Source organism: Heloderma suspectum, chromosome 11, assembly GCF_057233095.1.
Source record: "Heloderma suspectum isolate Gila_16-S chromosome 11, 16-S_ref, whole genome shotgun sequence".
In the NCBI taxonomy this organism is placed as follows: Eukaryota; Metazoa; Chordata; class Lepidosauria; order Squamata; family Helodermatidae; genus Heloderma; species Heloderma suspectum.
This window is the reverse complement of record NC_139468.1, coordinates 14,943,155-14,966,936: the sequence shown is the minus strand read 5'-3', so window position 1 is coordinate 14,966,936 and position 23,782 is coordinate 14,943,155. Positions and strand designations below refer to the sequence as shown.

The following is a 23,782-nucleotide window of genomic DNA, read 5'->3' as shown; positions in this document are numbered from 1 at the left end:
GCCAAATTTCAGACAGTTTGGCCCAGTAGTTTTTGTGCTAGCACAGATAAAATGTGCTGTTCTCAGAAACTCAAACCAAAGGTCAGAAGGGACAATCAGAGAAGTTAGATGTTGAAGCGCTGATCAGCGCTAGTATGCGAGAGACTACAGAGATGTCATTGAAATACATATATATTTCAGTGTGAAATAGAACCAGTAGGTGGGGACAGCAAAACTGAAGGTACCTCAACAAGATGAACTCTGTTGAAACAGCTGAGCGGTTGTCACCATATCATGCACAGTTCTTGGGGTCGCTAGAAATAATTACTGGAGCTTTCCCCAATCTGGTGCTCTCCATGCTGACTGGGGGATTCTGGAAGCTGTAGTCAAATATATCTGGAAGGCACCAGTTTGGGGAAGGCTGAATTAGTGTGCCAGTTTTCAGTTCCTTTGCTTTTTCTTTCTTACATTTAAACAATTTAAGGGAAGTAATTACTATTATCTTTAAATTTCTACAAGTATCCCAATCAACCTTTCTATATAATATAATATTGAAATCGAATTAAGAGCGCGATCCAATGGGGATAGTCGGCCGCCTCCGAACTCGGAGGTGACTGATTATCCAATGCAGGGTGGGCAAATCACAGAGGGGATCTCCTCTGCGCTCCAGCTGCCCTGCATTAGTGGCTAGATGGCCGATTTCAGCTGTCTAACCAGAGCAGGTCGGAGGGGGAGAGGCTGGACAGCACATAGGAAACATCATAACTATGCTTCCACCATCCCCTCCCCGCCCCCAGGAAGACCCCCTTTCCCCCCACTCCATGCTGCTCTTCCAAGCACAGAGGCGGGAAGAACCACGCCTCTTACTTGGTGGCGGGGGCAGGGAGGCAGTTTTCTGGGAACCACCGTCGGAGCACTGGCTCCTAGGTCAGTTCCCATAAACTGAATAATCCTATGGCCATCTGGCTGCTGTCTAGTGGTGATAGGATAGTGCCCTTAGTGTGCTTTAATAGTTTGTCAGACTGTTCAGGTGAAATATTTGTGGCATATTGAGACAAGAAATGAAGAGGGGGTCCTTTTTTTGGCTTTGTTGTTTACTAAATACAAGTAAAAGCCATGTGCTACATTAGAGCATTCTCTAGAGCAGCCTTGGCCAATCTGGTGCTCTCCAGATGTGTTGGACTATGGCTGGCTGGGGCATGCTGGGAGTTGCAGTCCAACACATCTGGAGGGCATCAGGCTGGGGAGGGCTGCTCTAGGGCATCAGAAAATTCCCCAGTGCAAATGATCCTATGCAAATTCGTCTAATTTTCACAGAAAACCCATATCGCTGTTCACAGAAAAGGTGGAGTTTGAGGAGGCTGTTGAAGGAGAGGGGCGATGGTGCAGGTGACCTGGGAGGCCATTCCAAACTGGGAGGCAGCAAGAGGAAGCAGAAGACTTTCAGATGACTGAGGGTTGTGGAATGGAGGAGTCAACCTGGTGCTTTTCCAGATGTGTTGGACTATGGCTGGCTGGGGCATGTACTGGGATATAAGACTGGAGAGATAAGGAGGGGCAAAGCCATGGGTGGGAGAATTTGAAGGTAGCATTAATAGGGTGGGGGAAATCACCTCTTCCACCCTTCTCCGCTTCAAGTGCCATAGGGATATCAAAAGGGAACTAACTAGCCCTGAGACCAAATCTGCCTCTGGAAATGTGTATTCGTGTCACTGCCCTTACTGAAAATGAAACTAACCATATAATTGTACCCTTACACAAATCTATGGTACAACCACATTTGGAATACTGTATATAGTTCTTGTCACTATGCCTAAAGAAAGGATACTGCAGAGTAGGAAGAAGCGCAGAAAATGGTCTTGATCAACTAAAATGATCAAGGGGCTGGAGCAATTCCCCCCCCCCCTGAGGAAAGGTTACAACATCTAGAATCATAGAATAGTAGGTTGGAAGGGGCCTACAAGGCCATCGAGTCCAATCCCCTGCTCAGTGCAGGAATCCAAGTCAGAGCATCCCTGACAGGTGGCTGTCAGTTGGCTCCATTTAGCTTAGAGAAAAGGCAAGTGAGGGGTGGCATGGTAGAGGTATGGAAAATTATGCATGGTGTGGAAGAAGTGGACAGGGTGACATTTTCTCCCTCTCATAATACTAGAACCTAATGGGCTCATCCCATGAAGCTGATTGGAGGGAGATTCAGGACAGATAAAAGGAAGGACTTCTTCACACAATGCATAATTCAACTATGGAATTCGCTACCACACGATGGAGTGATGGTCACCAATTTGGATGGCTTTAAGAGCAGATTAGACACATTCCTGGAGGAGAAGGCTATCAATGACTACTAGTCCTGATGGTTCTATGCTGCCTCCAGTATCAGAGGAAGTATGCCTCTGTACACCAGTTGCTGGGGAACATGGGCTGTAGGGTTCTGTTGTACTCTTGTCCTATTTGCGGGTTTCCCACAGGTGGCTGGTTGACCACTGTGTGAACAGAATGCTGGACTAGATGGACCTCTGATCAGATTCGCCATGGGTCTTTTTATGTTCTTATGCCTGTCTGTTTTTCCCCTTAGGCGAGTGAAGATGGCTGTCTCTCCAAACCTGCATCCCAACCCCCACTGCTCTTCTCCTACCTCTCAGATCACTTACTTCGCAAGGAAGATGTGCTGCCATCTGTTGATCGCAGGTCTTCTGCTGTCAACTCTGGCCGGTGAGTAACTGCGATGGCTGTGGAACCGGCCTCTGCCAGATTCTGCCCCGTTTTTTGAGGTTTCGCTTCAGCAGGAACGTTTCACGGATTGGCACTCAAACCTCTATTTCTGAGAGTTTTGTGGGCTGGAAGAAAGGGGGAAGAGTTGGCTGACCATTCCCCTGTCTTTGGTCCTCCTGGGTTCAATCCGCATCATCTCCAATTAAGAAGAATTCAGATGGCCGGTGACAGCAAAGACCCCTGCCTGGGACCCTGAGAAATGGCTCTTTCAGACAAGGGTTTTCCCCATCTCTACTTGGAGATGCAGATACTGTACCGCTGAGCAACAGCCTGCCCCCATTCTCACCACTCTCTGTTGCATGCCCACGGAGCCAGCCTTCCTGCCCTTTCTGCTGCTGCTGAAGAAATGGTTTTATATAGTCTCATCAGCTGTGTGCAGAATAGTGCTGATTCCATTATGCCAGGGAGGTGAGCCAGTTGAGTTTGCTTCTCCAACCCTGGATTCTTTTTCGGTTTGATCTTAGCAATGTCTCTCCAATACCAGGGCTGCTCTTGTTGTTGCTGTTGTTGTTATACATTTATATCCTACCTTTTTCCTCTTTCAAGGAGCCCAAGGCAGCTTACATGATCCTCCTCCTCTCCATTTTATCCCCACAACAACCCTGAGAGGTAGGTTAGGCTGAGAGTCAGTGACTGGCCCAAAATCATCTAGTGAGCTTCATGGCTGAGTGGGGACTAGAACCCTGATCTCTTGAGTCCCAGTCCAACACTCTAACCACTACACCACATTTTAGGATGTAGTTCTTTCTTCTCTGTCTTCTGGCTCAAGACATTTTACTGCCTGAGACAAAGAACAGGATGCCCCGGGCCCCAATTCCATGCAAAAACACACACAACTGGACTGGCAGTCATAATCTTCCTCAACACTGGCAGCGGGACCGCGCCCTCCACCGCACCTGAAGGCAGCAGGCTACCGTAGGGGGCAGGCCAGGTGGCACACAGTTCTTTCCTCCAACACCTTGCTGCCACCTCCTAGCATTTGCCGCCTGAGGCAACCGCCTCACCTTGCCTAATGGCAGGGTGGGCTGGGTCTGAATCCACCAGAGGAGCCTGTGTGTGATTCTAGGGCTCTTCTCAAGGTACATTGGGGGAGCCGTTCGTGGAGTACACCCTCCCCCTTTCCCAGCAACAGTGAGGTTGGCTTCAGATCTCTGACCAAGGACCTTTAACCTCCCCGCCTCTGCAATTTTCTTTCATTATGTTAAATGCTGCCAGAATGCACAAACAGGCATGCCGTCTGTGGAGGAGTGTCTGTCTGAAGCAATAAAAGAAGGCCAAGGGTGACATCTAGTGTGTGAATATGGGAACGTCTGGCTTTTTTTCTGTACATAATAAAGACAGTGAGCTCAAGTCGAAACCCTGGATTGGTTAATTAAGGATGTCGGAGAAATCCGTTATTGGGGGCGTCAAGTTCGATGAGTTTTCCTAGGCTCAGCCCCCTGGACTTTGTTCCGGTTCCTGCTGTGGTACCTGACTTGGTCTGCAGTGAGTCAGATTTGTGGATCTTCCAGGCATTTCGCACATCTCCCCCCCCCACGGTTTTACAATTTGTGCGAATTTTGGAGCGATTTGCGCAAATCCAGCTGTAACTTGTGGAAATTGTGGACCCTGCAGGAAAATACATGCACAACAAATTTCCCAGATGTTGGGGGAAAACCCGCAGCTTGGCTCTCAAATGCACATCACACCGTGGAAGTCTGTCAAGTGATAAAAGAACCAGATTTCCCAGCAACGGACATCCCTAGTTAATTTACAACAATCTCATAAGCCTTGCAGCAATAGAACTATTCTTATTCATATGATCATGTTTCTTTACTCCAACCTTGATCAGCAGGAGAACTAATATAGCTTCCTGTAATTTCCGCTTGAACGAGCCGTCCCCTACCTGGTGCCTTCCAGATATTTTGGGCTACAACTCTCGGCGTTACTGACCATTTGCCATTCTGGCTGGGGCTGATGGGAGTTGAAGTCCAAAACAGTGGGAGGGTACCAGGTCGGGGAAGGCTGACTTAATCCATCACTGCATCTCTCAAAGAAACACTTCTGTATTAAGAACGCTTTTGCACTTATTGCGAGATATACGCGCCCCTGCTTTGAGTCTGTTTGCATGTGCCTCTAAGTCAAATCATTCCCCTGAGCAGTTTAAAGCTAGTGAGGGAGCTTCACACAGCAACTTAAAATTGCTTTGCATTTCACTGGTGGTACAACTAGACCCACAGTAGGGGGACACCACTCAGAGAAAGAACCTTCCAAAGCATAGCGTCTTTCAGCCTTATGGCTGGATTCCATTTTGGAGAAACTCTCGGGGGCTGCAATCCAGTGGAGGGCGAGGCTGAAAACAAAAGGGACAAGACCCTCCACCTCCCCAATACTAGCATTCCTTAGTTTAAAGCTCTTCCTGTCAGTAGCTAGCCCTTAGGAAATGTCATGTCCCTCTGTTCTCTTTCTTCACAATCAACACACTCTAGGAAACAAAGCTCCAGTCCAATACTACTTTATTGTTTAACGGCTAGTCTCATTACAAATGCAAATTCTAGGAAACTGTCAGACTGCAATGCACCAGCTAATCCACACATCTATGAATATCAATAGAGGATACGAAGTGGAAGTTAGGAAAGTTGTCAGCAGTCTGGGCAAGAACTTCATGGCTAGACTAACTTCACAGGGATGCCCCTCCCTTAGGGTGGCTCCCTCCTATGTTGGCTCCCACGAGTGGCCAACCTGGTGGAGCGTCTGAGCCCTGCCCCTAACTTTTCCTGCTTTGCTCTGCGACGGACCCTAGCGTCCCTCAAGTCACGCCCCTCGCCCTCCTCCTCCTACTCTGAAACTTGAGTTCTCAAGGTGGAGGAACAGGGGAGCTGTTCAGCCTGGGCCATCAGTGTGTCAAGGTCCTGGGAAGAAAGTCTCACTGTATCTGGGCTCACTGGGGAGGCTACCTCCCTCTGTTCTGGCGGTTCCCATTCTAATTCTGAACTTGGGCTGCCAGACATCTCTACATGCTCAGATTCATTCCTGACAGGAGAGGCATCTCAACCTTTTAGAATGGCGAAAATTTGAAGAACAAACACCTGGGAGACCACCAAATGACTGGGGGGTTGGGGGGAAAGGAGCATGGTCAGGGGAAGCGGGCGTGACCATCTGGGGAATCCTGGAGGGCTGGATTAGGACCCCAGGGGCGCTGGACCTGACCCACAGTCCTGAGGTTCAGCACCCTGCCTCTACATGTCCATAGGCAGTGTGCTACTGAATACAGTTGCTCGGGGTGGGGGATGAAGGCCGGGGGGGCTATTGCCTTTCGTCCTGCCATAGGCACCTGACCAGCCACTGCGGGAAACAGGATGTTGCGCTAGGTGGAGCTTCAGCCTGATCCAGCAAAACTTCTAGTAAAGTTCATTTTCCCTAATTTTGGATCCAAACGCTGGTGCCAAACCATTTTTAAGGGCTCTCCCTCCCCAGTCACATCCGGCGCAGAGAGGAGAGAGCTAATGCATCCTAGAGAGTTTAGTAGATTAAGTGGTATGCAAGCATTACTAATAAAGAAATAGCAGGGGTGGGGAGTGCAGGGCCCTCCGGATGTCGCTGGACTGCAACTCCCATCAGCCCCAGCCAGCATAGCCAGTGGTGCAGGATGATGGGAGTTGCAGACCAAAAACACCAGGAGGGCCACACGTTCCCCATCCCCGCTACAAAGGCATCCAGCACTGCTGCTTGTTGTTCGTTGGTCCTACTGATTCGATTAGGGTTGTTGGTGTGTGTGTTTTAGAAATCTGCAGTTAATGCTTTGATGATTCTATTTAAAAACTGAAGGGTGTATATAGTCCAGATATATATCACCCAGAGTGGCTGGGTGACCAGCCAGATGGGCGATTAATAAATTTAATAAATAAAATAATAATAATAATAAATAAAATAATAAATAATTTTAAATAATTATAATAATTATAAATTATAAATAATAATAATAAATAAAATTTAATAAATAAAATAGTGAAGTGATTCCAGATCAGAGGGAGGATGCAGTGGCTCTTGCCGGACAGGAGGGGGCAGCAGTGCCCTGGGATAGCACCGGTCTCGTTGGGTCCTGCTGACGAGCGGTGGCGTTGAGTCGCCCCTGCTGCTGCTTCACACCATTGCTCTTAAGGCCCTAGTGCTGTGCTCCCGAGCCACGATGATGTAGTCTTAGGGCTTGAATAGAGGATCAAGTGATGTGCACCCCACCTGCCCTTTCCCCATAGCACAATATTGGTGCAAGTAGCTAACAGCCTAATACAGGGCTCAAATTATGGGTTGGGAAAGGCATGGGGGGGGGCTTTAATGATATTCAGAAACCCATTTCTCGAATCCCGCCCCCCTATCACGCCCCCTATAGACTTCTAAAAACAGTAGCTAAGGGGGGCAGCATAAAAAAAAAGGGCCCAGGCCCCTTCTGCCCCTTTCCCCATAACCTGTGCAGTGGCATAGTATGGGTTCCACATTATTTGGGTTGTGGGGGGGAGGATTGAATGACTTGGGCAGTCCTGCTGTGCTGCTGTCAACTCCCGCTTTAAAAAGAAAATGTGTGCTTAGCCTTGGTTAAAGCTGAAGAGGTGGCAGTACAGCCCCCCAACACCTGGTGTCCTCCAGATGTTTTGGACTACAGCTCCCAGCATTCCTGACCATTGGCCATGCTGGCTGGGGCTGATGGGAGCCGAAGTCCAAAACATCTGGATGACACCATGTTGGGGAAGGCTATGGTATAGTGGCAGGTGGGCTCTGAAGCGCAACAGAGCCGTGCCAACCAAGCAGGGCCCCGTTGCTCTTCGGAGCATCACTTTGGCAGGGTAAGTGCAAACCACAGTTTGCTGGTTCACTTCTAACAGGAAACCATGGTTTGTGCAAACTGGGAAGGGAACTAATACAGCTGAGTGAGCAAAGAAAGGAGGGAGTGTGAGAGCACAGGGCTTATTCCTGCACTGCAGGGGTGTAGAAGCTCTCTCTGCCCGAGGGCCAAATTCCATGTCAGAGAAGCTCTCAGGGGCCATATTCCTGTAGTGGGTGGGGCCAAAGGCAGAAGAGGGAGAGCAAAATACCAAAAATACCAGCATAATTTAGCTTAAAGCTACCAGGAACTAAGCCTTGGGAGAGGCAATTCAAACTTTCAAAATGGGGGAAAACCCGCAGAGACCAGGAAACCACCAAACGATTGGTGGATAGGAAAAAGAGGGCAGGGCCAGGGAAGGGGCGGGGCCATCTGGGCACCCCAGGAAAGCCAAATTGGGACCTGTGATTCTGCACCCCTTGCTTTGGGGCCAAGCTGTTGTTTCTGTGACTTCCTGTTGAGGTCTCTGCTGAGTGTCTTTTCTCCCTCCCCCACTCCCCAACCAGGTGCCCTGGAGATCGAGGTCCCCATTGACCCCGTTGTCGCCCTCTTTGGCCGTGATGCCACCTTGCGCTGCTCCTTCTCTCCAGACGCCAACTTCAGCCTGGATGACCTCACCCTCATCTGGCAGCTGACAGACACCAAGCGGCTGGTGCACAGCTTTGCCGGGGGCCGGGATCAGCTGGCCAACCAGCGGAGTGACTATACAAACCGCACTGCCCTCTTCTACGACCAGCTGCCCCGGGGCAACGTCTCCCTGCTGCTGCGGCGTGTGCAGATTGCCGACGAGGGGAGCTTCACGTGCTTTGTCCGTGTCCGGGACTACAGCAGTGCTGCTGTCGCGCTGCATGTGGCAGGTGAGGCAGGGGGCAGGTGGAAGGCTCCTGGCGGTGTGGGGGTCCAGTGGGATCAGAGGCCCGAGAGATCATAGAATCATAGAATCATAGAACAGTAGGGTTGGAAGGGGCCTATGAGACCATCGAGTCCACCCCCTGCTCAATGCAGGAATCCAAGTCAGAGCATCCCTGACAGGTGGCTGTCCAGCCTCATCTGGAATGCCTCCAGCGTGGGAGAGCCCACCACCTCCCTAGGTCATTGGCTCCATTGTCGTATTGCTCTAACAGTCAGGACTTTTTTCCTGATGTTCAGCCGGAATCTGGCTTCCTGTCACTTGAGCCCATTCTTCCGTGTCCTGCCCTCTGGGATGATGGAGAAGAGATCCTGGCCTTCCTCTCTGTGACAGCCTTTCAAGTACTTGAAGAGCGCTATCATATCTCCCCTTAGTTTTCTTTTAGGGCTAAGCATGCCCAGTCCTTTCAGTCTCATAGAATCATAGAATACTAGGCTGGAAGGGGCCTATGTGACCATCAAGCCAACCCCCTGCTCAATGCACGAATCCAAGTCAGAGCATCCCTGACAGATGGCTGTCCAGCCTCATCTTGAATGCCTCCAGCGTGGGAGAGCCCACCACCTCCCCAGGCAATTGGTTCCATTGTCGTATTGTGCTAACAGTCAGGAAGTTTCTCCCGATGTTCAGCCGGAATCTGGCTTCCTGTCACTTGAGCCCATTCTTCCGTGTCCTGCCCTCTGGGATGATGGAGAAGAGATCCTGGCCTTCCTCTCTCTGACAGACTTTCAAGTACTTGAAGAGCACTATCATATCTCCCCTTAGTTTTCTTTTAGGGCTAAGCATGCCCAGTCCTTTCAGTCTCATAGAATCATAGAATACTAGGGCTGGAAGGGGCCAATGCGACCATCAAGCCAACCCGCTGCTCAGTGCAGGAATCCAAGTCAGAGCATCCCTGACAGGTGGCTGTCCAGCCTTGTCTTGCAAGCCTCCAGCGTGGGAGAGCCCACCACCTCCCCAGGCAATTGGTTCCATTGTCGTATTGCTCTAACAGTCAGGAAGTTTCTCCCGATGTTCAGCCGGAATCTGGCGTCCTGTCACTTGAGCCCATTACGTTTGGGGATTTGCAGGGCTGCTGGTTGTCAGTCTGAGGGACCAAAGACAAGTAGTGCAGCCCAGGGCAGGCATGGATCACAGTTCCAGAGGTGCTGGTCAAAAGGGCCAGAGGCAGCAGCCAAAGCTCCAGAGAGCCAGAGGGAGGTGATGGAGGCCGAGGGAGGCGGCAGTCTGGTTCCCAAAGGCAGCAGTGCAGAGAGCCCAAGCCAGGCAAGGCGAGGCTCCAGGAATCTCTGCCCTAGGGCTCCAAAGCTGAGGCAGCAGATCTATCTAAGGCCCTATTGCAGGGGTGGAGAACATGCGGCCCTCCAGATGTTGGTGGACTGCAGTTCCCTTCAGCCCTAGCCAGATAGCCAGTGGTGGGGGAGTTGCAGTCCAACATCATCTGAAGGGCTACACGATCCCTCCATCCCTGCCCCGTTGGCGTTGCCTGCTAATCTGGTCCAGCCGAGCTGACAAACTGCAGCTCCCAGCCATTATCAGGGTGATGCTGTCGAGCAGCAGAAATGAGGCCATCTGCAAGCTGCTTCGGTGGAGCAAAGAGGAAGGTGCTGGGGCCCTGCTGTCGGGTTCCCTGCTTTGAGTCTGCTGGCACCTGACAGCGGGCCAAAGCCGCCCCCCTCCAGGAAATCCAGCCCTCCCCCTTGTATTCAGCTCAATTTACCCCTAAAGATACTTGTGCCAGCTCTCCCCATAATGCCCGCTCTGGCAGCATCATCACTCTGATTTTCCATTTTGCTTCTGGCCTGCGTTTCCTGTTTTCTTCTCCATTTTGTTAGAGGCAGGGCCAGTGTCAAGGGTAGGCATGGTTGGGCACCCACACCCCAGCAGGGGCCCTCGGACAAGAACCCCCCTGACTTTCTCCTCTTCTTCACCGCTGCAATCTCCTTGTTCACCGACCTCTCGCTCTGGCCCGGACAGTGGTGGCGGTGAGAAGGAGGAGCGGTTTGCTCACTGGTTCCCTGCCTGTCAAGCAAGCAAGAGGTAGGAATGATGAGAAAGAGGATGAGGAGCAAGAGAAGCTGGTGACCATGGTGATGAGAAGGTGGATTCATCCAGGGAGGGGGCCTCTTGAAAGTGTCTTGTCTACGAACCCTCAAAGACCTGGAACTTTCGCTAGTTAGAGGCAAAGCTTTAAAAAGCTCTGTGAACGTGATCTCATGAAGAGTGCTGCTGGAAGTGGGAAGATGTATCTGTTCCCATTTCTGAAACTTAAATCTATATCTACAGCCATTGCCAGGGTAGGATGACCAGAGCATGGGCTATCAGGTGGGCAAGCAGAAGAGGGTTTGCATTCTTTTGTCTCTGGCACAGTGGGGAAGTAGGAAAGAGTTTCAGGGAGACTGCCTGCTCCCTCCTGGTGACTGCGGGGGCTACAAAAAAAATAGTGGTCTGGTTTGCACATAACACTAAGCCATGGTGTGGTTGGTTGGTTGGTTTATTTATTTGATTTCTTAGCCACCCATCTGGCTGGCTACCTGGCCACTCTAGGCAGCGTACAATACTGATACTGATGAAATCTGGCTTGTCGGGGTGTCCAAACCCATCTGTGCAAACAAACCATGGATTGTTCATCAGTTACAAACCACAAACACAAGCCATGGTTTGTTGTTGGCTTACAGAGTCTGGCTTATTTAAACCATGGCTCGCCATGATGTCTGAACCCAAAACTGTGGCTTATCCTTGGCTCGTTTGTGCTACTGCCCGCCCTGAAACAGAAGCACCTATCAAAAGCAGCCTGAAAAGGAGACTGGTCTGAAGGTTGGCAAAATGGGTGGGAGAGAAACAAAGCAGAAATAAGGAAACCAAACTGCAGTTAATTTGCTGGTCTGCAAGGCAATTAATGGTGAAAGCAACAAACCATGGTTAACATAAAACATGGCTTAGGATCTTGTATGAACTCAGCCATTGGTTCAGTCACGGTTGAATATGGGTTGAGTGTGGGTTGTTGTTGAACCATGGGTTGTTGTTGAAATGTGGGTTGTGGTGTTGTCTAAACCCAGTTGTGCGAACAAACCATGTTTTTGTTAACCACAAACAACCCATGAAGAGAACCCATGGTTTGTTGTTGGATTGTGAACTGTGGGTTGTTCATGGTTAACAAACCATGGTTTGTTGACATGGCTGGGTTCAGACAACAACCCACGGTTCAACAACAATCCACAGTTCAATGACAATCCACACTCAATACTCAACCTTGAGCGTGGGTTATTGTATTGTGTGAACCCAGCCGTTGACTTTGCCAGTTCAGTTGTGACCTTCATGGGCTGCACCATGTCCATTCTTCTTCTCCTTCAGCTTTCTACTCCAAACCCAACTTGAGTCTGGAGCCCAACAAGAATCTGAAGCCGGGAGACCTGGTAACGGTGACATGCCACACCTTTTCTGGCTATCCCGAGGCGACTGTGGTCTGGCAAGATGGCCACGGCAACAACATCACAGAGAACATCACCACCTCCCAGGTGGCCAATGAGGAGGGCCTCTTCGATGTGCGGAGCATCCTGCGGGTGGTGCTGGAGCCCAACAGCACTTATAGCTGCTTGGTGAAGAACCCCTTGCTACGGCAGGAAACTCATGCCTCAGCCACCATCACAGGTCAGCTTCTGGGGAGGCAGGGAGAGGAGTGGGAGAGCAACCAGGTGGTGGCCTGCCATGAGGATGTTTGAGGTGGAGGCTGGGGCCTGGTGTGAAGCTGTGGAGTTCTGTGTGAGAAGGGCCTGGCAGTTGCTTATGAAGGCACTGGGCCAAGAGCAGATGAGGAAAGAGAATCTAATGTGGGGTAATGGAAAGAGAGGAGGACTAGATCCAGATTCAAATTCCTGCTGAGCTGCAAAGCTTACTGCAGGGGTGCAAATCCTCAGGCCTGTGGGCCAAATCTGGCCCTCCTGAGGTCCCAGTCTGGCCCTCTGCAGTCCCCTAGAAGGCCACACCCCCATTTTTAATCAATCAACGAAGACAATTCAGAACCTGATTAAAAATTCATGATATGCTGCCAAATTCCCAAGAGAAGAGGGCAGTTTTAACCCGGTGCTGAAAAGATAACAATGTTGATGCCAGGCGGGCCTCATCAGGAAGGTCATTCCATAAGCAGGGGGCCACTACTGAGAAGGCCCTCTCCCTTGTTGCCACCCTCCGTGCCTCCCTCAGAGGACGCACCTGGAGGAGGGCCTTCAGTGCTGAAAATAGTGTGCAGGTTTTATGGATAATGTTTCCTTTGGGGCAGGGGTGGGGAACTCCTCTGGCCCTGGGGGCCAGATTTGCTACCTAGTCACCCCCTGGGGGCAGATGATGTTAGGGGGTGGGACCCTCCTTCTCCCCAAAGCCCCTTCCCTTCCCCAAAGCCTCACCCCCAGGCGTCATTGGGTTCCCTTTTTCTATGTCCAGAGAGGCACAGAGAAAGGGACTCCTCACCCTCTCTGCCTTTCCTAAGCCCTGGGATTGGGGCCAGGGACTGGGAGGAGCTTCCACAGGCTGGACAGGGAGCCCCTATGGTGGGGGGCTGAAGGTTCCCATCCTGGCTTTTGGGACATGGCAACCCATCCTTTAGAGCACCATAATTTTCCACGAAGCTGAAGTTCCCTCTCATTCGGGCTGGTGAGCAAAGCTGCTCCTCATATCCAGCATCAGAAGACCTCAGCCCAGTCTTCAGATTCAGGAGCCAAGAAACTAACCCCTCCCTGACTGCCCTTCCATCACATGCACATGGCAGAGATCCACAGGAAGTCCGATCCCCTCCGCCCGCAGCCCATTCCCTCCTGTGGTTTGGGGCAGCATTTCTGATCAACGTTCTTGCTGATTGTTATTTCCTGTCCTGCGATCACCTTGGCGCTCAGAAGCCCCGGTTGGGTCTCAATGGCATTTGGAGATGGATGATCGACGGCTCTTGCGTGTTCTGCAGGTGATGAGCAAGGGAGATGCAAAAGCAGATAATAAACTCCTCCTTTTATTGTGCAGCAGGGCTCCATGCTGCAGTGATGCAGTCTCTCAGTGGTGGCAGCTTCCCTGACAATTACTGTGTGGTTCTACAGAAGAGTCTTCAGTGGTGTTTTTATTAAGACTAGGGCTAACAAGAAGGAAAGCGCATAGAACATGTGCAGGGAGGTGGATGATGGGTGGAAGCAGGAGATGGAAGGACTGGGCTTCACTGTTGGAATGGAGCCAGGATGGTTTTCTGGGGCTGCTGGACCGATACTGCAAGCACTCACCACTGTATGAGCCTGCCCATAATTGGTGAGCATAGTCCGAGGCCCTGTTATATGTTCTCCCCGCATAGAGATGCTGCGTTGGTGGGTGCTTGAGACAGGGTCCTTCCTGTAGTGGCACCCCTGGTCATTCCAAAATGAACAGAATATCGCCGTGAAATACCAAGGGGATGGGCCTTCTCTGTAGCGGCACCCACCCTCTGGAAAACCCTCTCTCGTGTAATTCAGGAGGCAGAAAACCTGACATTTTTCAAACACCTCGTGAAAACACACCTGTTCACCCAGGCTTTCCCTGGGCTGGTAAGTAAATTAATTATGCTGCTTCCATTTTACCGCTCCTTGATTATTATTATTATTTTTTTTTACTGTCGTTGGAAGTCTTTTTAATGCTGTGTTTTAGTGTTGTGTTTTTAATATTGTATTTTAATATTGTGAACCGCCGAGAGATTTTATGATATTCATCAGTATATAAATGCCACTAAATAAATAAATAAATAATAAATAAAAGAACTCTCTACCTAAGGAGGCTAGACTAGTTCCATCCTTCCTATGTTTTAGACCAGCAGCGGAAACTGTTATTTTCCATTGAGCTTTTAATGGTTTTAATGTTGCTCTCGGGCAAGGCAGTCCTAGCTGAAGGGCTGGAGAGCTCCATCGAAGCATTCCGACATATCTAAAGCCCTGCTAGGTTCCTGCTGGAAAAGCAGAAATAAGGGAGGCGTAGCATTCCAATTGCCAGGGGTGGGGACACTGATAGACTGGAGCGCTGGGCAGAAAACAACAGAATGAAATTTAATAGGGGTATGCCAAGTTCTGCACCTAGGAAAAAGGAACCAAATGCACAGTTACAAGATGGTGGATACGTGGCTCAACAACACCACAAGTGAGAAGGATCTTGAATTGTTTTAGATCACAAGCTGAATATGAGCCAACAGTGTGATGTGGCTGCAAAAAAGGCCAATGCTATTTTGGGCTGCATTAATAGAAGCACAGCTTCCAAATCCCAGGAAGTCCTAGTTCCCCTCTACTCAGCACTGGTTAGGCTTCATCTGGAGTACCTGTGTCCAGTTCTGGGCACCACATTTTAAGAAGGATGCAGACAAGCTGGAAATGGTTCAGAGGAGGGCAACGAAGATGATCAGGGGACTGGAAACAAAGCCCTATGAAGAAAGACTGAAAGAACTGGGCATGTTTAGCCTTGAGAAGAGAAGACTGAGGGGAGATAGGATAGCACTCTTCAAGTACTTGAAAGGTTGCTACAGAGAGGAAGGCCAGGATCTCTTCTCGATCATCCCAGAGTGCAGGACACGGACTAATGGGCTCAAGGGACAGGAAGCCAGGTTCCAGCTGAACATCAGGAAAAACTTCCTGAGTGTCAGAGCAATACGACGATGGAACCAATGACCTAGGGAGGTGGTGGGCTCTCCCACGCTGGAGGCCTTCAAGACGAGGCTGGACAGCCACCTGTCAGGGATGCTCTGACTTGGATTCCTGCATTGAGCAGGGGGTTGGACCCGATGGCCTTGTAGGCCCCTTCCAGCCCTACTATTCTATGATTCTGTGAGTCTATGATTCTATGATCTATTTCCTTCCCATTGCAAGCAATGAGAGGGAAATTATTTACACCAGTTGCAGGACCGGTGTAACTTTTGTTCCATGTTAAACCTGGTTGGTTTTGGATTAGCAGTGGGGTATGAGGATTGACATCTCCCAACGCAATTCTATGCATGTCTGCTCAGAAGTAAAACCCAGCTGAGTCCAGTGGGATTTACTCCTAGGTAAATGTGCTCACAATCGCAGGCTGAGACGTTCAACGTCTGCTGAACTTTTGATCCCCCTGTAAAAATGCTTCGAGGAGCCGGCTGACTCCCATTCAAGTGACTCGCCTTGGTTTTTCAGAGTGGCTTCCAGTTGTCTTCACGCCATTTCAACTTTTATGGACCCCCTCGAGCTCTTTGTAACCTTGTTCACTTGCAGGTAACATTAATCAGTGTTCAATTATCCTTGGCGCAGCAACTGCTGGCTTGTGAACGAGGGTCCCTCAAGGTGCATAAACCTTTTTGGCTAAATGCACGGTGCTGCTCGAGTGGTGACGGGGCATGGCTGGGTGTGCGGCAGCCGCTAGGGCACTCTTTCTTTGGTGCAGCCAATAAAAACAATATGGCGGCCACTGCTGTTAAACTGATGGCTGATGGCAGCCTTGCAATCCCAAAGTATAACTGGGATGTCTGGGTATGCATTTCTCCTGGCACTCGGCACTAAAATAGGCTCTCCACTCATTCCGCAACCTGAATCTTCAAATTCTGTAATGGGAATAGATTTTATGCAACCTTAGCAGAGCCCCAGATTTGCTTAATTTGCATACCGCAAAACAAACAAACAAAAAACCTGTTGAAGTTTGCTCATTTTATTTTTTATAAAGCCCCCACTTCTCTATCCTCCCTTCTTTAATCCTTCTCACCTTCCTCCCCCCTTTCACTTGTCCTGCCATTGCTGTAAAAGCAACAGTAATTATGATAATACTGACATTAAAAGGAAATGTGCACATTTAATTTGCATACTTAATTTTGGGTGCAACTTTGTTTACTTTTATTTTATTTTATGGCCTACATTTTTACTGGCTGAGCCTCAGTGTGCATGAAAACTGTCCTACTTGCCCTAAATGTGCCCCTCTGATAGTTCTATGGCAGCATTGCCCAACACAGCCCCCTCCAGATGTGTTGCACTACAACTCACATCATCCCCAAGCAACACCTGCTTTGCTTGCAAAAGGCCCCAGGTTCGGTCCCCCAGCAACTCCAGTTAAAGAAGACATAAATGTGGAAAGCTTCACACTAGATTGATTTTCCAGCAAGTGGATAACTAACAGAGGGGAAACAGAATGTGCAACTCACACAGCTCTTAATGTCTGGCGATCACGCATGCCTTTACTTGTTGCGCGCTTGTGTTGGGAACAGGTTGCTCATCATGGCTCCCCAGCATGGCTTCCCATAAACCACCTGTACAGTACATGTTGTGGTGAAATGAGCCCATGGGCACCCTTCATGGATATGGATGTCATTTGTTTTATGCACCAGGGGTTTTATGGCCCACTCCCTAGAAAAATCACTGTCCATATTTCATCCCTGTTTTTGCTTTTGGGAGATGGCTTGTTTAAAAATTGCAGGTGTCATCACGCTTCAGGGTTCCCTTCCCTTCTCAAGGACCCCAGAAAGTACATGTGGGTGTATGGAGGGAGTGTGGGACCATAGTTCAATGGTAGGGCCAATTGCCTTGCATGCAGACAGTCCCAGGTTCAGTCCCTGGCATCTCCAACACAAAGGATCAGGTAGCAGGTGATGGAAGAGACTCTTCTGCGGTTGAGCAAGTGTGCATGTATGCAAACGTGTGCATGACTATGCCATGCACATCCCGCTATTTCTCGCAATGCATCCGTTGAGGTCTGTTCTATACTGTTGACAAGATATTGGTAAGTGTCCAATGGTGCCATTCCACAAAGCCAAATAGTGCTAGCGGTGCTCGGCCAAATCTTTCCGTTGTGCAAGCTGTCGCCCATTACATTTGTGCAACTGGTTTTGCAAGCAGAATGCGCAACTGGTTGTGCAAGCATTACGGGCAACAAGTATTGTATGAAACAGGTTTCCCAATGGGTTGAGCAAGCATGATGCACGGCCACTTGCTCAACCACACTTACACAAATGTAACTTTAGTTGGATTCTCCTCTTGCACGTAGTTCAGAACCTAGTTTCCACTGACACAATGCCATTTGTGCTAATGGGAAGACACAGTTGGACACTGGCCATTGTAGGACAACTATGGTGTTTTGAGAAATATTAAGAAATTTGCTAATTTTGGAACATTCTTAACCAGAAATGAACAAAAATGACATTCTTGCCTATCTGTGCTGGCCAAATTCAATAGGTGCAGCTATTCCCAGCATGGAGCGGACCATGTATCTAATTCTGGTCGAATACATAGGGACTGAAAGTCAGACTTTTAAGAGAAAAGACCACTGCCTGGATGGAGGAATTGATCAGTTTTGCTTCTCCCACATTTGCTTTTTTTAAAAAAAAAACTCAAATTCTTCCCAGCCTGTTTATAAAGAAACTTGCAAATTTTTGACAAGTTCTTCTCAAACAACGAACCGAGTGAAAATCTCACCTATCCCAAGGTTAGCCTACTGCAGAATAAATGGATGCAGCATAGAAAAGGCAGCCAAGGGCCTTTGACAATGGCGAGAACAAAGGCGGTGTGGCTGACGAAATGTTCCTTGAGGCGAGAATACCAGTGTATCTCTATTTTCATTCCTGAAATACTGGAGGGCATGAGTTTGCAGGCTTCCCCCCTTCCCCGACTCATGGAAGACTCCTCTCTGTAGGGAATCTGTCATGTTTAAAGTACTTTCAGCCCATCCTCCACTCCTCCTAGTAAAGTGTGACAGATCAGCATCTATTTGAATTTATTAGCATAATTATTTAAAGGTTAATGAAGTGTTTTATAGGCTAATTCAACCTGCTGTTTCCTCGCCTTTTCCCGTGCATCCGCAGGCCCTGTGAAGAGGCAGCAACTGGAGCATCCACCAGCATCATTAGGCCTCTGATTCGGGTCGGAGTGCACTGTGGTACTCTGTCCATTGACTCCAGTGGACGTGATGTTTAGTCATGTGCTGCAGATCTTTGGCACTCAAAAGTGCATGATTGAATCCAGTTTTGCAGGAAGGGTCTGGCCACTTCTCCATCTCCTGATGCTCCTACCAGCCTCTTTGGGCATGGGAAGCTGCCATTACACAGAGTCAGGGCATGGGTCCACATAGTTTTGTATTGTCCATACCAGCCTTCTCCAACCTGGTTCCGTCTAGATGTTTTGGACTTCAACTCCCAACAGTCCCAGACAGCAAGGCCAATGCTTCGGTATCCTGGGAGTCATAGTCCCAAGCATGTGGAGGGCACCAGGTTGCAGAACAATGGTTTATATACTGACCAGCAGTGGCTCTCCAGGGTTTCAGACTGCAGCCTTTCCCTGCCCTACCCAGAAGGAGGTTGCGGAATTGTGGTTTATATACTGAGCAGGAGTGGCTCTCCAGGGTTTCAGACTGCGGCCTTTGTCTGCCCTACCCAGAACGAGGTTGCGGAATTGTGGTTTATATACTGACCAGGAGTGGCTCTCCAGGGTTTCATACTGCGGTCTTTCCCTGCCCTACCCAGAAGGAGGTTATGGAACTGTGGTTTATATACTGACCAGGAGTAGCTCTCCAGGGTTTCAGACTGCGGCCTTTGCCTGCCCCACCGAGAAGGAGGTTGTGGAACTGTGTTTTATATACTGACCAGGAGTGGCTCTCCAGGGTTTCAGACTGCGGCCTTTGCCTGCCCTACCCAGAACAAGGTTGCGGAATTGTGGTTTATATACTGACCAGGAGTGGCTCTCCAGGGTTTCAGACTGCAGTCTTTCCCTGCCCTACCCAGAAGGAGGTTGTGAAACTGTGTTTTATATACTGACCAGGAGTGGCTCTCCAGGGTTTCAGACTGCGGTCTTTCCCTGCCCTACACAGAACGAGGTTGTGAAACTGTGTTTTATATACTGACCAGGAGTGGTTCTCCAGGGTTTCAGACTGCGGCCTTTCCCTGCCCTACACAGAATGAGGTTGCGGAATTGTGGTTTATTTACTGACCAGGAGTGGCTCTCCAGGGTTTCAGACTGCGGTCTTTCCCTGCCCTACCCAGAAGGAGGTTGTGGAACTGTGGTTTATATACTGACCAGGAGTAACTCTCCAGGGTTTCAGACTGCGGCCTTTGCCTGCCCCACCCAGAAGGAGGTTGTGGAACTGTGTTTTATATACTGACCAGGAGTGGCTCTCCAGGGTTTCAGACTGCGGGCTTTCCCTGCCCTACACAGAACGAGGTTGTGAAACTGTGTTTTATATACCGACCAGGAGTGGCTCTCCAGGGTTTCAGACTGCAGGCTTTCCCTGCCCTACCCAGAAGGAGGTTGTGAAACTGTGTTTTATATACTGACCAGGAGTGGCTCTCCAGGGTTTCAGACTGCGGCCTTTCCCTGCCCTACACAGAACGAGGTTGCGGAATTGTGGTTTATTTACTGACCAGGAGTGGCTCTCCAGGGTTTCAGACTGCGGCCTTTGCCTGCCCTACCCAGAAGGAGGTTGCGGAACTGTGGTTTATATACTGACCAGGAGTGGCTCTCCAGGGTTTCAGACTGCGGCCTTTGCCTGCCCCACCCAGAAGGAGGTTGCGAAACTGTGTTTTATATACTGACCAGGAGTGGCTCTCCAGGGTTTCAGACTGCGGCCTTTGCCTGCCCTACCCAGAACAAGGTTGCGGAATTGTGGTTTATATACTGACCAGGAGTGGCTCTCCAGGGTTTCATACTGCAGTCTTTCCCTGCCCTACCCAGAAGGAGGTTGTGGAACTGTGGTTTATATACTGACCAGGAGTAGCTCTCCAGGGTTTCAGACTGCAGCCTATGCCTGCCCTACCCAGAACGAGGTTGCGGAACTGTGTTTTATATACTGACCAGGAGTGGCTCTCCAGGGTTTCAGACTGTGGCCTTTCCCTGCCCTACCCAGAAGGAGGTTGTGAAACTGTGTTTTATATACTGACCAGGAGTGGCTCTCCAGGGTTTCAGACTGCGGTCTTTCCCTGCCCTACACAGAACGAGGTTGTGAAACTGTGTTTTATATACTGACCAGGAGTGGTTCTCCAGACTGCGGTCTTTCCCTGCCCTACACAGAACGAAGTTGCGGAATTGTGGTTTATTTACTGACCAGGAGTGGCTCTCCAGGGTTTCAGACTGCGGCCTTTCCCTGCCCTACCCAGAAGGAGGTTGCGGAACTGTGGTTTATATACTGACCAGGAGTGGCTCTCCAGGGTTTCAGACTGCAGTCTTTCCCTGCCCTACCCAGAAGGAGGTTGCGGAACTGTGTTTTATATACTGACCAGGAGTGGCTCTCCAGGGTTTCAGACTGTGGCCTTTCCCTGCCCTACCCAGAAGGAGGTTGTGAAACTGTGTTTTATATACTGACCAGGAGTGGCTCTCCAGGGTTTCAGACTTCGGCCTTTCCCTGCCCTACACAGAAGGAGGTTGTGAAACTGTGTTTTATATACTGACCAGGAGTGGCTCTCCAGGGTTTCAGACTGCGGCCTTTGCCTGCCCTACCCAGAACAAGGTTGCGGAACTGTGGTTTATATACTGACCAGGAGTGGCTCTCCAGGGTTTCAGATGGCGGTCTTTCCCTACCCTACCCAGAAGGAGGTTGTAGAACTGTATTTTATATACTGACCAGGAGTGGCTCTCCAGGGTTTCAGACTGCGGCCTTTGCCTGCCCTACCCAGAACAAGGTTGCGGAATTGTGGTTTATATACTGACCAGGAGTGGCTCTCCAGGGTTTCAGACTGCAGTCTTTCCCTGCCCTACCCAGAAGGAGGTTGTGAAACTGTGTTTTATATACTGACCAGGAGTGGCTCTCCAGGGTTTCAGACTGCGGTCTTTCCCTGCCCTACCCAGAAGGAGGTTGTGGAACTGTGGTTTATATACTGACCAGGAGTAGCTCTCCAGGGTTTCAGACTGCGGCCTTTGCCTGCCCCACCCAGAAGGAGGTTGTGGAACTGTGTTTTATATACTGACCAGGAGTGGCTCTCCAGGGTTTCAGACTGCGGGCTTTCCCTGCCCTACCCAGAAGGAGGTTGTGGAACTGTGTTTTATATACTGACCAGGAGTGGCTCTCCAGGGTTTCAGACTGCGGCCTTTGCCTGCCCCACCCAGAAGGAGGTTGCGGAACTGTGGTTTATATACTGACCAGGAGTGGCTCTCCAGGGTTTCAGACTGCGGCCTTTCCCTGCCCTACACAGAACGAGGTTGCGGAATTGTGGTTTATATAGTGACCAGGAGTGGCTCTCCAGGGTTTCATACTGCAGTCTTTCCCTGCCCTACCCAGAAGGAGGTTGTGAAACTGTGTTTTATATACTGACCAGGAGTGGCTCTCCAGGGTTTCAGACTGCGGTCTTTCCCTGCCCTACACAGAACGAGGTTGTGAAACTGTGTTTTATATACTGACCAGGAGTGGTTCTCCAGGGTTTCAGACTGCGGCCTTTCCCTGCCCTACACAGAATGAGGTTGCAGAATTGTGGTTTATTTACTGACCAGGAGTGGCTCTCCAGGGTTTCAGACTGCGGTCTTTCCCTGCCCTACCCAGAAGGAGGTTGTGGAACTGTGGTTTATATACTGACCAGGAGTAACTCTCCAGGGTTTCAGACTGCGGCCTTTGCCTGCCCCACCCAGAAGGAGGTTGTGGAACTGTGTTTTATATACTGACCAGGAGTGGCTCTCCAGGGTTTCAGACTGCGGGCTTTCCCTGCCCTACACACAACGAGGTTGTGAAACTGTGTTTTATATACTGACCAGGAGTGGCTCTCCAGGGTTTCAGACTGCGGGCTTTCCCTGCCCTACCCAGAAGGAGGTTGTGAAACTGTGTTTTATATACTGACCAGGAGTGGCTCTCCAGGGTTTCAGACTGTGGCCTTTCCCTGCCCTACCCAGAAGGAGGTTGTGAAACTGTGTTTTATATACTGACCAGGAGTGGCTCTCCAGGGTTTCAGACTGCGGTCTTTCCCTGCCCTACACAGAACGAGGTTGTGAAACTGTGTTTTATATACTGACCAGGAGTGGTTCTCCAGGGTTTCAGACTGCGGCCTTTCCCTGCCCTACACAGAATGAGGTTGCAGAATTGTGGTTTATTTACTGACCAGGAGTGGCTCTCCAGGGTTTCAGACTGCGGTCTTTCCCTGCCCTACCCAGAAGGAGGTTGTGGAACTGTGGTTTATATACTGACCAGGAGTAACTCTCCAGGGTTTCAGACTGCGGCCTTTGCCTGCCCCACCCAGAAGGAGGTTGTGGAACTGTGTTTTATATACTGACCAGGAGTGGCTCTCCAGGGTTTCAGACTGCGGGCTTTCCCTGCCCTACACACAACGAGGTTGTGAAACTGTGTTTTATATACTGACCAGGAGTGGCTCTCCAGGGTTTCAGACTGCGGGCTTTCCCTGCCCTACCCAGAAGGAGGTTGTGAAACTGTGTTTTATATACTGACCAGGAGTGGCTCTCCAGGGTTTCAGACTGCGGGCTTTCCCTGCCCTACCCAGAAGGAGGTTGTGGAACTGTGTTTTATATACTGACCAGGAGTGGCTCTCCAGGGTTTCAGACTGCGGCCTTTGCCTGCCCCACCCAGAAGGAGGTTGCGGAACTGTGGTTTATATACTGACCAGGAGTGGCTCTCCAGGGTTTCAGACTGCGGCCTTTCCCTGCCCTACACAGAACGAGGTTGCGGAATTGTGGTTTATATACTGACCAGGAGTGGCTCTCCAGGGTTTCATACTGCAGTCTTTCCCTGCCCTACCCAGAAGGAGGTTGTGGAACTGTGGTTTATATACTGACCAGGAGTAGCTCTCCAGGGTTTCAGACTGCAGCCTTTGCCTGCCCTACCCAGAACGAGGTTGTGGAACTGTGTTTTATATACTGACCAGGAGTGGCTCTCCAGGGTTTCAGACTGTGGCCTTTCCCTGCCCTACCCAGAAGGAGGTTGTGAAACTGTGTTTTATATACTGACCAGGAGTGGCTCTCCAGGGTTTCAGACTGCGGTCTTTCCCTGCCCTACACAGAACGAGGTTGTGAAACTGTGTTTTATATACTGACCAGGAGTGGTTCTCCAGGGTTTCAGACTGCGGCCTTTCCCTGCCCTACACAGAATGAGGTTGCAGAATTGTGGTTTATTTACTGACCAGGAGTGGCTCTCCAGGGTTTCAGACTGCGGTCTTTCCCTGCCCTACCCAGAAGGAGGTTGTGGAACTGTGGTTTATATACTGACCAGGAGTAACTCTCCAGGGTTTCAGACTGCGGCCTTTGCCTGCCCCACCCAGAAGGAGGTTGTGGAACTGTGTTTTATATACTGACCAGGAGTGGCTCTCCAGGGTTTCAGACTGCGGGCTTTCCCTGCCCTACACA

The 23,782-nt window shown here is 50.0% G+C and overlaps 1 protein-coding gene across 1 annotated transcript in view; it reads left to right on the top strand.

Moving 5' to 3' along the window:
- CD276 (CD276 molecule) overlaps nucleotides 1-23,782 on the top strand; it is a 74,398-nt gene that overhangs the window by 33,359 nt on the left and 17,257 nt on the right. Inside the window, exons 2-4 of the mRNA XM_084816929.1 lie at nucleotides 2,552-2,688; nucleotides 8,113-8,463; nucleotides 11,868-12,164. Coding sequence (XP_084673055.1) covers nucleotides 2,562-2,688; nucleotides 8,113-8,463; nucleotides 11,868-12,164 — 775 coding nt within the window. The 5' untranslated portion in view covers nucleotides 2,552-2,561. The remainder of the gene's footprint in view (nucleotides 1-2,551; nucleotides 2,689-8,112; nucleotides 8,464-11,867; nucleotides 12,165-23,782) is intronic.